The following is a 14,997-nucleotide window of genomic DNA, read 5'->3' on the forward strand; positions in this document are numbered from 1 at the left end:
CACACACCTGATACACACTCTGATCCACTGGAGGTACACACACACACCTGATACACACTCTGATCCACTGGAGGTACACGCACACACCTGATACACACTCTGATCCACTGGAGGTACACGCACACACCTGATACACACTCTGATCCACTGGAGGTACACGCACACACCTGATACACACTCTGATCCACTGGAGGTACACGCACACACCTGATACACACTCTGATCCACTGGAGGTACACGCACACACCTGATACACACTCTGATCCACTGGAGGTACACGCACACACCTGATACACACTCTGATCCACTGGAGGTACACGCACACACCTGATACACACTCTGATCCACTGGAGGTACACGCACACACCTGATACACACTCTGATCCACTGGAGGTACACGCACACACCTGATACACACTCTGATCCACTGGAGGTACACGCACACACCTGATACACACTCTGATCCACTGGAGGTACACACACACACACACACCTGATACACACTCTGATCCACTGGAGGTACACACACACACACACACCTGATACACACTCTGATCCACTGGAGGTACACACACACACACACACCTGATACACACTCTGATCCACTGGAGGTACACACACACACACACACCTGATACACACTCTGATCCACTGGAGGTACACACACACACACACACCTGATACACACTCTGATCCACTGGAGGTACACACACACTGACTTGAGGTGTTTGTTGTAGGAGTGTGAACAGCGACAGTCTGGACCTGGAACAGGAAGTCGATCCTCTCAACATTGACCACTTCTCCTGCACGCCGCTGGTAAAACACACACACACACACACACACACACACACACACAGGTCCCACTTTAGTCATCACAGTTACCATAGTAACCATGTCTAAAAGGTTTCCAGGTTTTTTTTAAAGAATGTAGCAGGGATTTCAAGGATCCTTGCCTTTCCAGCCTGAAAACGTGCCTGAATGGTTGCCCATGGTTACCTGTTGTCGTACTGTCTTGTCGTGTTTTAAGCGTGTTGTGTGTTTCAGATGTGGGCGTGTGCTCTGGGCCACCAGAGGGCAGCAGAGCTCCTGTATGGCTGGAACAGTTCAGCTCTGGGGATCCCTGATTCGCTGGGACGCCTGCCGCTCGCCGTGGCTCGCTCTCGTGGTCACACCCGCCTCGCCACGGCGCTGGAGGAGCTGCACACGCACACACACATGATGCCCGGGGACACACACACGCCTCCGGAGGATACAGACACGCCAGCCACGCCACAACCACAGCAGCCGCCGTCTCCTTTGTCCACCAGCCCGGACACAGGTAACACACACCTGCTGCTGATTGTTCCAGTCTGATGAAGGTCGTGATTCCAGCGCTCTGATTGGCTGTCTCCCTTCTCTTCAGGTCTGAGCTCCTCCAGCAGCCTCCCCTCCCCCAGCGACCCCTCCTCACCCTCACCAAGCTCCGCCTACTCGAGTGCCCCCGCCCCCATGGACACCTCCCCCTCGTCTCCTTCCTCCTCCTCCTCCTCGCTTCCTGTCTCCCCTCCCTCCCCCTCCTCCCTCCCTCCTGTGTCTATGTGGGGGGAGGAGCCGAACGCCGGGCCCGGCACAGGTAACACAGGTGCACGTGTTTTAAATGAAACGCTTGCTTTTCTGATGACGTCATCATCCTCATCATCATCACTGTCACAGGTTTGAACCCCGGCGGCTCCAGAGACTCCTCGCTGTACCTTATGGACTATGAGAGCGCCTCACCTGGACACACGCACACCTACCTGCACACACACATGGCCGGCGGCGGGCGGCGGGCACACATAACGGCGACGCTGGAGGAGCAGCTGCTGAGCTACAGCGAGAACGTCGAGAACGAAGGCGAGGAGGAGGAGTACCTCGAGGAGGAGGTGCTGCAGGTAAACCCCAACCACAGGGCCCCGAGTTCAGACTGGCAGGCTAGCTCCAGGTTTAGTCCCTGAGTTTAGACACATTTGAGTTCCTGTTGCTATGGTTACCTTTCCCTCACCACAGGTTGACATGGCAACACTGGCAGAGCAAATCATTGAGGCGACCCCGGAGCGAATCAAACAGGAGGACTTCCCCAGAGGGGCGGAGTCTCCGCTCAGGGAGAGGCGGGACAACCCAGCTATACAGGACACCTGGCTGGCTACCTACCTGGATACGGTTGACGCCCACACACATTCCCCGCCCAGGTAAGCCTTGCCTATAATATGCCCAGTGCATTATGGGTATTATCACGAGGAAATGGCACACATGGTCGGATGTGTGTGTGCTCTTGTAGGCGGGTGTGCCCTCCCTCGCCGCTCAGTGCCCTGGCCCTCCAGAGGCTCCGACCCCCCTCCTCTGCAGCGTGGGCGGAGTTCCTGAATGCCTCGGCCAATGGGAAGATGGAGAGAGACTTCGCCCTGCTGACGCTGACAGACGGAGAGCAGAGGGAGCTGTACGAGGCCGCCAGGATCATCCAGAACGCCTTCAGGAAATACAAGGTAGTCTCAGAGTTTAGTCTCAGAGTTTAGTCCTTAAGTTTAGTCCTTAAGTTTAGTGTCAGAGTTTAGTCCTAGAGTGTAGTCTCAGAGTTTAGTCTCAGAGTTTAGCCAGAGAGCGTTACTTCGTCCTGATGTTCTCTGTGTCTGCAGGGTCGAAGGTTAAAGGAGCAGCAGGACATGGCTGCAGCTGTTATCCAGAGGTGCTACAGGAAGTACAAACAGGTGTGTGTGTGTGTGTGTGTGTGTGTGTGTGTTGTACTGTTTGTCCTCCAGCTTCACTAACACTGAACTAACCTGCCGTGTCTCTTCACCTTGTCTCTCTCTCTTTCTCTCTCTCTGGCTAGCTAACATGGATAGCTCTGAAGGTAATATGGCTGACCAGTAGATGTAGTGGTGTGTAGTCAGAGTGTGTGTGTGTGTGTGTGTGTGCGTGTGTGCGCAGACCTAAAAGAAGTGGTTTCCTGTGAACGCTCACTTTAAGTTTTTGTTTTCTGAGCTGCTGCAGACGAGAGTTGATCTCGTTAATTAAAGTTAACAGATTCACTCGACCAGCCGTCACTCTCACACCTGTGACAGGTGTTCAGGTGTAAACACATGATTGGTTGCTACTCGGAGCTCGCTGCATTCTTCTTCTCTTCGTCTTCAGTTTCTGTAAGCACATTTTGAGACGTTTCCTGTTGCCGTGTCCGTGAGCTCTAACAGTGCCGCTCTGTCCCGTCAGTACGCCCTCTACAAGAAGATGACCCAGGCAGCCATACTGATCCAGTCCAAGTTTAGGTCGTACTACGAGCAGAAGCGTTTCCAGCAGAGCCGGCGGGCGGCGGTCCTCATCCAGCAGTACTATCGCAGCTACAAGGAGTACGAGAGGCTCAAGCAGGCGCCGAGAGGGGCCGCCAGCCACAACCCCAAAATCAAGTAAGAACCTGCCTGGACATCCGTCAGTACGCTGACACGTCATCTGGAAACCACAACATACGACTACAAAGACACACAAACAACTACATAGAGACAAAACCACTACAAAAAGACTCAAAACGACTTCAGAGAGACAAAACAACTTTGAAGAGACAGAAAACGACCATAAAGACACAAAACGACCATAAAGAGACAAAAAGACTTCAAAGAGACAGAAAACGACCATAAAGAGACAAAAAGACTTCAAAGAGACACAAAACGACCATAAAGAGACAGAAAGACTTCAAAGAGACACAAAACGACCATAAAGAGACAAAAAGACTTCAAAGAGACAGAAAACGACTGCATAGAGACACCCTGCTGCTTCCGTACGTAAACATTAAATTCACATTGGCGTGGAGCTTCATGGCTGACGCTCGATCGTTTCAGGGGGTCGTTCTTGACAAAGAAGCAGGACCAGGCAGCGAGGAAGATCATGAGGTTCCTGAGGCGCTGCAGACACAGGTGACACACACAAACATGACTCTGCGTCCTCGGCGATGTCGGACAGATGTGCGGTGAGTTTAAAGCTGTTTGTTCGTCTGCAGGATTAAAGAGCTGAAGCAGACGAGGGAGCTGGAGAGGAGAGGACTGACCACTTAAAGCATTTCATCACCAGTAAAGAGAAGAAATGACTGATGTGACAGAGAGATGCCTTACCCCACGCCATGTCTGTCTGTCTGTCTGTCTGTCTGTCTGTCTGTCTGTCTGTCTGTCTGTCTGTCTGTCTGTCTGTCTGTCTGTCTGTCTGTCTGTCTGTCTTCTCTCCTGAATGTAGCTGTCTGTCTGCAGCTTAAAGAGCTTCATTCAAAACCGTCACGCCGTCAGTGAAATGTTAAACGCTGAACGTCTTTGACGATGACACCTGAAAGCATCACGAGTCCGCCACCGCAGCTGTTTGTCACAGATGCATGCTGGGATACCTCCTCGTCTAGAGTAAATGATGTGGTCCCAGAATGCACTGCTGTTTTCACAGCGCGGCGCGTTGGACGGTTTCTGAGCAGAGCTCTGGGTTTGGAGTGGACAGACTTCAAAGTGTACATGACGAATACAAAGCTACTATAAATATATTTAAACACAATCACGTATACGTGAAGATATAAAGATATATTCATTCTAATGTTGGACTTTATAGATGCTATGGATGTTTTTATTTATTACAGCATGTGAGAGAGTGTGTGTGTGTGTGTGTGTGTGTGTGTGTGTGTGTGTGGACTGTAAGGTCGAGTCTTAAGGACCCCCACCCAACAACCCCACGTGACCTCTGACCTCATCAACCGATCAAAACTGTTAAAGAACCTTGATGGTGACTCAGTGTGACATCACCTCATGATGATGTCATCAGCTCCGTCATCATGTTTTAATTAATCAGGCCGATCCCTAACGAGGAGGGGGGCGTGGCCTCCTTTCATGTGTCCTGCTGAGAGAGTGTGATGTAACCGTGATGTCACAGGTCAGAGGTCCAAACGTTTTTTTTGTTTTTTTTTAACAGTCGGACTAAATGACGCTGTGCTGTTGTCACGGCAACCTCACCGTACGTTACCGAGCATGAGCTTTCTTTATAACGAGTTTGTCTTTGGCTGAAACGTTCACTTCCTCTTCCTGTCGTTGGGCTGTTGCAGTGAAGCTTTGCATGAGTTTGTATTTAACTGTTCGACATTTGGAAAAGTTATTCAATATAAATAATAAATCAGCTGTTTGCTTTTCGTCCTCGTGTCCGTCTGTTTCCTGCTGCCAATCACAAAGTCACCACACGTCAGAGGAGGTCACCGCTGACACTGCAGAGCTGTCCTCAGACAAGACTGTCCTCAGACAAGACTGACTGTCCTGAGACAGACAAGACTGTCCTCAGACAAGACTGTCCTGAGACAAGACTGTCCTGAGACAGAGAGACAGACTGTCCTCAGACAAGACTGTCCTCAGACAAGACTGTCCTGAGACAGACAGACAGACACTGTCCTGAGACAGACAGACTGTCCTGAGACAAGACTGTCCTCAGACAGACAGTCAGACTGTCCTGAGACATACAGACAGACAGACTGTCCTCAGACAGACAGGAGGTTTTGGTTAAAAATCCTGATCTTCAATATTTTCAGCAGGTGGACGTGAAACAGATTCATCTTCATTCGTTAATTCCTTCGTTCTTTCGTTCATTTGTTCATTCGTTCTTTCGTTCATTCGTTCTTTTGTTAATTCATTCATTCGTTCTTTGGTTCAGTCCCTAGACGATGTTTTTCATCAGCAACATAAACCTTCTGACTTCCTGTCTGCGGCTCTCTGCACACACACCTGTGTTATGAAAGAAGTCACGGTGTCAGCTGATCAACAGCAGATCTTGATGAAAACATTTTATTTTGAAGAAACATCTGACATCTGTGGTTAGAGACATTTTGTTCACACTGAACTCTTTGAGGAATGACCTGATCAGATGTGAAGTCTACAGGAAGCTGTCATGTTTCATCCGTTTACAATGAAATTAAAAAAGTCTCAATACTTTCCATACGTGAAAATATAACTTACACAACAACAAACAAGTATAGACGATACTCATTACCCTCAAACACTGACGAGGACTAGAAGCGCTGTCTGTGTTTGAACACGCAGACTCACTGATGGACCATGATGATGCTTTTACTCGTCACAAGCTTGAAGTAAGTGATCGCGCTCATGCTGACGGAGAACCGACTGAGGCAGCGCCGACGATGCTGCTTGGTTCCCAGCTCGTGTCCCAGGTTTCTGTCTCAAACGTGGACGGTGGTGGACGTCGGGGACATGCTGACTGCTCCAGGTTCAAGTCAAATAAAAAAAAAACACAAACTGTTATTTGGCACTTCAACAACGCGACACAACGTTAATGTTATGGAGACGATGTTTGTTTTTAGTGGAACATGAAGAACAGAGTTTACAGCTGGGTATAGAACCAATGACGTTCACAACAAGGTGCTCAATGATCAGATTCTTAGCATGGCTTCATTTATTTAAGTTCTCGTGTTGTTAAATTACCATTTATTTTGGTATTTGCGTGGAGATTCAAGTATTGTCTCGGCAACAACCTCCCGATACGCAGCGATAAACGTCTTCAGGACGTGAGCCAATGTTTCAGATTGTTCTGCCGTACACGCAACAACAACAACAACAGTCAGCTTCTCCGTGAAGATGTTCTGGTGACGGTTCACTTTTTGAATCCCGCCCCTTTTTGCTCTGTGCTCCAATCACAGTTGAGGCTTGCTCGACTGTGATTGGAGCACAGAGCACAAAGGAAGTCACCTGTCACCTCTCGATCTGTTTGGTCCGTTAGTTTGTTCACTGAACACAAAGTCCACCTCTGAAGTCCGTTTCAGAAGCTACGGCAGGTTTATGTTCAGAGTTCTGCAGAACCACAGGTTGGATTTACTGGCACACAGCAGCAGTCTAACAGTAGCAGTGGTTAGAGTCAAACGTCTGGTTTTAGAGATTATTCTACATGTTGTTATTAACATGAGGATGAACTGCATCATTACAGTTTTGTGGACGAGGTGATCCTAACGTTGCAAACACAAGAACCTCTTCCTTCTTTCAGTGTCTCCTCGTCCTCAGGAGAGAACAGACCAAGTTGTTTCTGATGTTCAAGCTCTCTCGTACAGGAAGTCAGGACGGACGCCGTTCAAACTCGGCTCAGTAACCTCCGCCGCCGTCACTCGTCCCGTCCCGCTTCTACGATCCTGTACCGCTGTCTGCAGGACGAAGGCAGCGCCACGGGCCACGCGAAAACGATGGGAACCGTCGTCTGCACGTTCCTCTCCAGGAACCCGAAGATGGGGTTCCACCACGTCCTCGACAGGTAGTTGTTGGGAGCTTGACGCAGCGCCTGAGCAGAAATAGACAAAAAATGTAAAATCTGATCTGTAACGAGTCCTACACATTACAGAAAATGACTGATCGTTTATTCCGTGCTCTCACATGTGTGTTGGCCATGGTGTGGTACCACCAGAAGGTCCTGGTGGTGGCGAAGTATCCGATGACCACGTCGATGCTGTAGTGCTCGTGAGCGATCAGGATGCAGATGACTCCCGAGGCGCTGAGCAGCCAGCAGAACCAGTGATACCACCACATCCAGCGAGGGGAGTCTGAACACGACACAGCAGTCTCACTCATTTCAGTTCTGTACATTTATCCTGAAGGTTCATCACTAACGAACTTACACTCTTTGATGAAGAGGTAGGACAGCGTCAACATGACCGTGTGACCGCTGTACAGGAAGTCGCCACACATCAGGTGAGAGCCGGTCAGAGACAAACCTGAACACAGCAGACAGACAGGTGTCAGATACTGCCCCCTGCAGGCGGAGGGCGAGCTTTGAAGGTTTTAGTGTTGTTTAATAAATAATAATAATAATAATATAATAAATCATTCTCTGTTGATCTAAAGGTAATTTAAATTAAACCAAAGAGACTTTAACAAATAATAATCTAAAACCTCTTATGTGCTACCTTTAAGGTTTCAAAGTTGGAAACTTTCCATGGGAATTAACGGGAGTAAACCGTGAATTCACAGGGTTGAAGGTTGGCCCTTAACTTGAAGAACTTAAAGTCTGTGTGAAGTCAGAATAAATCTGTGCTATTAACCGCGTCAGAAACACTGAGCGAGATGAACGAATCGCTTCAGGTCGTCATCATTTCATGGACCGTTTCTGAGGCCAACTCGTCATGATGAATTACCCCAAATTTCCAGTTAATTCCCATGGAAAGTTTCTGATTTGGAATATTTGCCCTTATCCTTCTTCTTTAACTGAAGTTAGCTCGGCAGGAGTTCAGCGTTACCTCCTCCTGAGATCAGCCTCAGGATCCTCCAGATCTTCCCAGTCGAGTCGTTGTAGAGCTGCAGAGAGAAGAAGGAACATCTGATGAAGATGATGAAGACCGAGCGTGCAGTGAACGGGCTGAGCGGCGCCGGCTTACCTTCGGAGCACACACCATGTGTTTTCCAGGCACAGGCAGCGTGGTGATGTACATGGTGACGCAGCGATACATGTAGAGCGTCCCGATCAGGAAGAAACAGCGCCGGCCCACGATGGACCTGAAGAGACAAACACAGGTTTAACAAGTGTTTCACACACGGACGTGTCTGTTTCAGCATCTGCTCAGCTGCTGGTCCTACTTGTGTTTGAGGAACAGCCACTGGACGAGCCACAGTCCGACCAGGATCAGCCCGTTGACCTCGGTGACGGTGAAGGCCCACGGCACTCGGTCCATGTAGTCGAAGAACTTGTCGGGCAGCGGCGGGCTCACGGACTTGTCCGGCACCCTCTCGTGGACGATGGTGATCACAACGGTGGTGAAGACGAGGTTGAACAGGGCGTAGAGGAAGGCCACGCCCGTCTTCCACCACTCCTTGGGAAGCCGGTTCGCCCGCTCCTCCGGCACGGTGATCTTCACGTAGTCGCAGTGTTTCCTCAGCCCGCTGCTCAGAGAGTGGATCAGCTGGTTCTGCTTGAAGATGCTGCTCAGTTTGCTGCCCTCCTGATGCTTTTTGCCGCCGTGCGCATCAGCGGTGGGCGATGGCGGCGAGGCGAGGCGGGTTGGGTTACCGTTAGCAACCCTCGAAGGATGAGGAGATGAAGGCGGGTTCACTGTGGTCACGTTAGCCTCAACATGCGGACCGACATCGTCACTGTCCTGGATCAGTTCTGATGCTGCCATTGATCGGCCTGTTGGGTTGATTCTTTGACCAATGAAGAGGAGTTTCTCTGATTTGTCAGCCAATCACAGCCGACCAATAAATGTACACTTAAGAAGCTGTAGTCCACGATCACTGATTGGTTCTGTCAACAGTGATGTCACGGGGAGGGAGGTGATTGGTCAATCGGGTGATTCACAAACCTAAAAACAAAAACATTTAACTTTTTAATAAGTCGAAGATTTCACGTGTTTCTGTTGATTCGACAGCAAACGATAATGAAATGTTTAAAGTCTGAGTGAAGTCTGACAGGGCAGCGACAGTTCTGAACTTTGTTCCATTCACTTCAATGGAAAAACTTGTTTGTGGAAATATTTTAATGAGTCAAAGACACGAGCTGAACGCTGTGAGACTGATTCTGATTCAGTTCTTATTGTTACATTTGATTTCTTCTCATGTTTTAAAGTCTCTCACACTCACATGAGACACATTAAAACACAAAAGATCCTACGTTTCCCATAATGCAGCTGGACAGTGTCTTTACATTAGAAGACATTTTCTGACCAATTATGAATGATAATAGAAAATAAATGAAGGTGTGACCGCCAACAAGATTCAACAAGAAATACTGGTTTAGAAAATGATCACACACACACACACACACACACACACACACACACACACACACACACACACACACACAAGGAAGTCTGTAAGTTACCTGAGGAGGACACTCCCTGAAAACACACTTCAGTGTGATCAGCTGAGCGGTGTCTCTGTCTCTGTCTCTGTCTCTGTCTGTCCTCACACTGTAACTCTGTGTAACGCTTTAACTAATCTAATCTAATTAACTAAGTCAGTTAATCGATTCAGTGAAGATGGCCTGAATCAAGCTGTGTGGGATACCAACGACATTTTTGACAATGCAGCAGAGTTCTCCAGTCTGAAACAGTATCAACATCACAAATCAAAGAAATCAGCCGGTGAAAAGTGGTTTGATACAGACTGCAGACGTCTGAGAAAAACACTCAGAAATTTATCAAATCAAAAACACAGACAACCTGACAACCCCGAGCTCCGCATCCGATATTGGGAAACATTGAAAATATACAGAGGAACACTCAGAACTAAAAGGATGCAGCATGCACAGCACCAACTGAACGAAATCGAAGAGTCTATTGACTCAAATGATTTCTGGAAAAAATGGCAAACAATCAGTAAACCGCACAAAGAAGAATTGGCTATTCAAAATGGTGAAATTTGGAAACAACACTTTGAAAACCTGTATAATACTATTACACTGAATCCGGCCCAAAATGAACTCCTGAACAAATTACAAACTCTGGAATCAGTCGTTAAAGACAACCAGAACCCTTTAGATTACCAAATTACTGAAAAGGAGCTACTAACTAAAATCCAGGCCCTACAACCAAGGAAGGCCAGTGGTCCCGATGGCATTTTGAATGAAATGCTGAAATTTAACAGCAAGAAATTCAACATTGCCATATTGAAACTATTCAACCTTGTCCTCAACATTGGGTATTTCCCTGACATCTGGAGCAAAGGAATCATAACGCCAATCTTTAAAAATGGAAATAAATTTGACCCAAACAATTACAGAGGCATATGTGTCAGCAGCAACCTGGGGAAGGTATTCTGCAGCATCCTAAACAGCCGACTGCAAGACTTCCTCAGCGAACAGAACGTTCTGAGCAAGAGTCAAATTGGATTTACACCACGACACCGAACTGCTGACCACATCTACACCCTTCACACTCTCATTAACAAACATGTTCATCAAAACAAGAACAAATTTTTCTCTTGTTTTGTAGACTTCAAAAAAGCATTCGACTCAATCTGGCACAGTGGTCTGTTCCTAAAGTTAATTGAAAAAGGTATAGGGGGGAGAATCTATGACATAATTAAAACAATGTACATAAATAATAGATGTGCTGTGAAGATCAACAACATGGAAACAGATTTCTTCCCCCAAAGCAGAGGGGTGAAACAGGGCTGCAGTCTCAGCCCCACCCTGTTTAACATTTATATTGATGAATTTGCTAAATCACTTGAACAGTCGGATATCCCTGGCCTCGCTCTCTCTGACACAGATATTAAATGCCGACTCTTTGCAGATGATCTGATACTGTTAGCTCCATCTAAAGAGGCATTACAACAGCAACTAGATCATCTGCAGAACTTCTGTGAGACCTGGGCCCTGACAGTTAACCTAGAGAAGACGAGGATCATGGTCTTCCAGAAACGACCCAGATGTCAGGGAAACCCAAACCAAAAGTTCTTGCTGGGCTCTGCTGACATTGAACTCACACATAACTACACATATTTAGGACTCAAAATTAGCTCTACAGGAAATTTTAATCTGGCCATTAATGAACTCAGAGACAAGGGAAGAAGCTTTTTACGCCTTAAAGAAGTCCTCAGTTATTGATATACCCGCTAGAATCTGGCTCAAAATACTCCACTCTGTAACTGAACCCATTTTACTGTATGGTAGTGAAGTATGGGGCCCTCTTACAAATCAAGACTTTGAACAATGGGACAAACAGCCAATAGAAAGCCTGCATACTGAGATCTGTAAGAGCATTCTCAGAGTCCAGAGGAACACCCCCAGTAATGGATGTCCAGCTGAATTAGGACAATTTCCCCTTTTAATTCGGATCCAAAAAAGAGCCATCAAATTCTACCAACACCTCAAAGCCAGCGAGCCCAGCTCCTACCACTACAAAGCCCTGCAATGCCAAGAGGAGAGCAAAGAAGGGAGTCCCCTCAGCCAGCTGGTCCACCGGATCAGCACCAACAGCTCAGGGCACCAAGACCGCCCTCACACAATCCGGCCCCACCAAATCAGAACTAAAGAAAAAGACAATTACATCAACTATTGGACATCTGCAACCAAAACACAAAGCAAACTCCTAAACAGACGATACTCATGGCAGATTATCTGAGCTGTGCAACCGACCCCAGACTGAGGAAGACGTTGGTACAGACTCAGCAACCACAGCCTGGACAGAGACAGAGACAGAGACAGACAGAGACAGAGAGAGACAGAGACACAGACAGAGAGACAGGCAGAGACAGAGACAGACAGAGAGAGAGAGAGACAGAGAGACAGACAGAGAGACAGAGACAGAGAGAGACAGAGAGAGACAGAGGGTGTGTGTTGTTGTTGTTGTTGTTGTTGTTCTGAAATATTCGAAAGTTTCAGCTGGAATAAAGAAACAAACGTTTGTGATGTCACTTCCTGTTTACAGAGACACTGACTCTAACGAAGTTAAGAGGCCACGAGAATTCAATTTCCTGTTAATGGACTGACTCACCGACACAAGACACACACACACACACACACACACACACACACACACATACAAAAATGCTGCTGTAGGTTCTGGGTCTGGTTCTGGTTCTGGGCTGACTGCTGCTGGACTACTCAGTGATATCAGCTGCTGCTGGGGACCTGGATGATGACTGATCATGAGTAATGTAATCAGAGTAAATACTCGAGTACAGCTGGACAGAGTTACACAAACACTGATTCATAGACATGTTTAAACATTAAGCTTCAGCAGGAAGTCTGACCATATATGGACACACACGTTCAAACGTTAATAACAGCAGTAACATATTTAAATGAGCTCATCAATTATTCAAATCACGTCAGATCAAAGTGTTTGATCTCTGAGATCAGCTGACAGGAAGTGTCCGGACTTTAAACCAAAGGTAGAAAACAAACAGTGAGTCGATTAATCGACGCAGCTCACCTGAAACTTTGAAGCTGTGACGCGGCGAGCCGCAGACTTCAGGTCCACGTCCTTCACGTCGACGCAAACAGGAAGCACACCTGTGTGACGGCGCGCGAGGCACGTCACGTCAAACAGGTGAAAACAAACAAAGTTTCCTCAAAGGAGACAGACTCACCGGGACCGGGACCGGGACCGGGTCAGACTTCTCCTCCTTCTCCTCCTCGCGACCTCCTGGTTAACTGTGATGGAGCACGCGCGTCTCTGGATTCTCCGTGTGAACGCGAGCACGCGCCCCTCCCCCCTCCCCTCACGCCTACATCCAAATATGGTGCAGCAGCTTCCGCCCTGCCTTCTTGACTCACATCCGGAGATGACGTCAATGACTCACCTGAGTTTCGGCAGCATTCGGGATTTTCCGTGAAATGGAGCCAAAGAAATCAGTTTTTATGAAGAAGAACTCAGTCTGCAGGGATGTCTCGGAGACTACGTCCAGGTTTTAGACAGTCTGCAGGGATGTCTCGGAGACTACGTCCAGGTTTTAGACAGTCTGCAGGGACGTCACAGAGACTACGTCCAGGTTTTAGACAGTCTGCAGGGACATCTCGGAGACTACGTCCAGGTTTTAGACAGTCTGCAGGGACGCCGAGAACTACGTCCAGAGGTTTAGACAGTCTGCGGGGACGACACAGAGACTAACGTTCCAGGTTTTAGAAAGTCTGCGCAGATGGTCTCGGAGACAACGACGTCCAGTGTTTTAGACAGTCTGCAGGGATGTCTGGAGAACTACGTCCAGGTTTAGACAAGTCTGCGGTGACGTCAAAGAGACTACGTCCAGTTTTAGAGCAGACATGCCGGCAGGGACGTCACAGAGACTATCGTCCAGGTTTAGACAGTCTGCCAAGGGACATTCGGAGAACACTTCCAGGTTTTAACATCTGCAATGGACGTCACAGATATACGTCCAGGTTTAAGACAGCTGCGGGACGTCTCCGGAGACTACGTCCAGGTTTTAGACATGTGCGGGGACTCTCGGAGACTACGTCCAGGTTTAGACAGTCTGCGGGGACGTCTCGGAGCTGACCGTCCGGTTTTAGAACAGTCTCGCGGGACCGTCCGGAGACTACGTCCCGGTTTTCAGACGGGCTGAGGGACGTCACAGAGACTACGCCAGTTTTAGACAGCTGCGGGGACGTCCGCGGGACTGCGTCCAGGTTTTAGACAGTCTTCCGGGGACGTCACGGAGACTGAGTCCAGGTTTTCCTACAGCACAGTACTTTTCCTGCAGCACAGTACTTTTTACTACGCACAGTACTTCTACTGCAGCATACTTACTACAGCACAGTACTTTTACTATCAGCAGTACGTTTACACACACAGTACTTTTCCTGTTATTTGAAATGGACACGTATCAAATGTATAAAAGCTAAAAGTCGTTCAAAGATTCGGTATTGAAATAAATAAATGATCTCAAGCCAAAACGTTCTTTGAGTCGAGACATTATCAAACTTTTCATAATAATATCTGCTTCAATATTTCCAGGATTCCAAAATAAAAATACAGAACTTTTCAAAATAAAATAAACCACATATCTCGCGGCAGATTGCATTGTGAGAGTTTGAACTTCACGTATTTCCAGAGATGTAGAAGTACTGGAGTAAAGGAGTGGAGTAGAAGTAACAGTGCTAATCAAAAAACTGACTTGAGTAGAAGTTGAAGTGTTTCTTTAAACACATACTTAAGTAAAAGTACTAAAATTCAAACAATGTTGTACTAAGTATGGCAGTGAAGTATGTAAAAAAATGCTACTCAAGTTCGGAAAGTAAAAGTAACAAGTTACTGTTGTTTATATTATTTTTCAAATATTTATAAGGCACAACTTCTAATGTTACAGTGTTACAATGTTCATGGTATAAGTCTGTGAATTTCCCATGGTCTGTGAATGCGTCGAATGAATGCAGAGCGAGGGGCGGAAGAGGAGAGAGCACCTGGGTGGCACACAGACACATATACACAGACATTAGACAACCGACATATATAACATAGACATATAGACACGACATATATACAACAATATACAAGACATATATACACAACATAATACACAGACACATAACACAGACATGATA

The 14,997-nt window shown here is 47.4% G+C and overlaps 2 protein-coding genes across 4 annotated transcripts in view; one reads left to right on the plus strand and one right to left on the minus strand.

Annotated features, from left to right (window-relative positions):
• Positions 1-5,162, plus strand: part of camta2 (calmodulin binding transcription activator 2) — a 26,228-nt gene extending 21,066 nt beyond the window's left edge. Inside the window, exons 9-20 of the mRNA XM_027276470.1 lie at positions 34-73; positions 738-816; positions 1,045-1,318; positions 1,403-1,612; positions 1,693-1,910; positions 2,026-2,207; positions 2,297-2,501; positions 2,652-2,723; positions 2,846-2,866; positions 3,223-3,416; positions 3,846-3,920; positions 4,004-5,162. Of these exons, the coding sequence (XP_027132271.1) occupies positions 34-73; positions 738-816; positions 1,045-1,318; positions 1,403-1,612; positions 1,693-1,910; positions 2,026-2,207; positions 2,297-2,501; positions 2,652-2,723; positions 2,846-2,866; positions 3,223-3,416; positions 3,846-3,920; positions 4,004-4,058 (1,625 nt within the window). The 3' untranslated portion in view covers positions 4,059-5,162. The remainder of the gene's footprint in view (positions 1-33; positions 74-737; positions 817-1,044; positions 1,319-1,402; positions 1,613-1,692; positions 1,911-2,025; positions 2,208-2,296; positions 2,502-2,651; positions 2,724-2,845; positions 2,867-3,222; positions 3,417-3,845; positions 3,921-4,003) is intronic.
• Positions 5,163-5,830: 668 nt separating this feature from the next.
• LOC104939615 (phosphatidylcholine:ceramide cholinephosphotransferase 2) lies at positions 5,831-13,397 on the minus strand. Of its 3 annotated transcripts, XR_002041482.2 has the most exons (8): positions 12,890-13,397; positions 8,592-9,313; positions 8,393-8,510; positions 8,255-8,312; positions 7,637-7,732; positions 7,395-7,561; positions 6,459-7,302; positions 5,831-6,234 (listed from the first exon to the last, which is right to left on the minus strand). XR_002041482.2 is itself a non-coding variant. In XM_019252990.2 (7 exons), exons 2-7 carry the CDS (start codon positions 9,131-9,133, stop codon positions 7,129-7,131), a joined length of 1,155 nt encoding a protein of 384 aa, XP_019108535.1. In that variant the 5' UTR covers positions 9,134-9,313; positions 13,047-13,397; the 3' UTR covers positions 6,407-7,128. The 3 variants fall into 3 exon arrangements, 2 of the variants coding, with proteins under 2 accessions (XP_019108535.1, XP_019108534.1); XM_019252990.2 differs by lacking the exon at positions 5,831-6,234 and having other exon boundaries at positions 6,407-7,302; positions 13,047-13,397; XM_019252989.2 differs by lacking the exon at positions 5,831-6,234 and having other exon boundaries at positions 6,407-7,302.
• Between the last annotated feature and the right edge of the window lie 1,600 nt (positions 13,398-14,997).

Source organism: Larimichthys crocea, unplaced genomic scaffold (assembly GCF_000972845.2).
Source record: "Larimichthys crocea isolate SSNF unplaced genomic scaffold, L_crocea_2.0 scaffold385, whole genome shotgun sequence".
Taxonomy (NCBI): Eukaryota; Metazoa; Chordata; class Actinopteri; family Sciaenidae; genus Larimichthys; species Larimichthys crocea.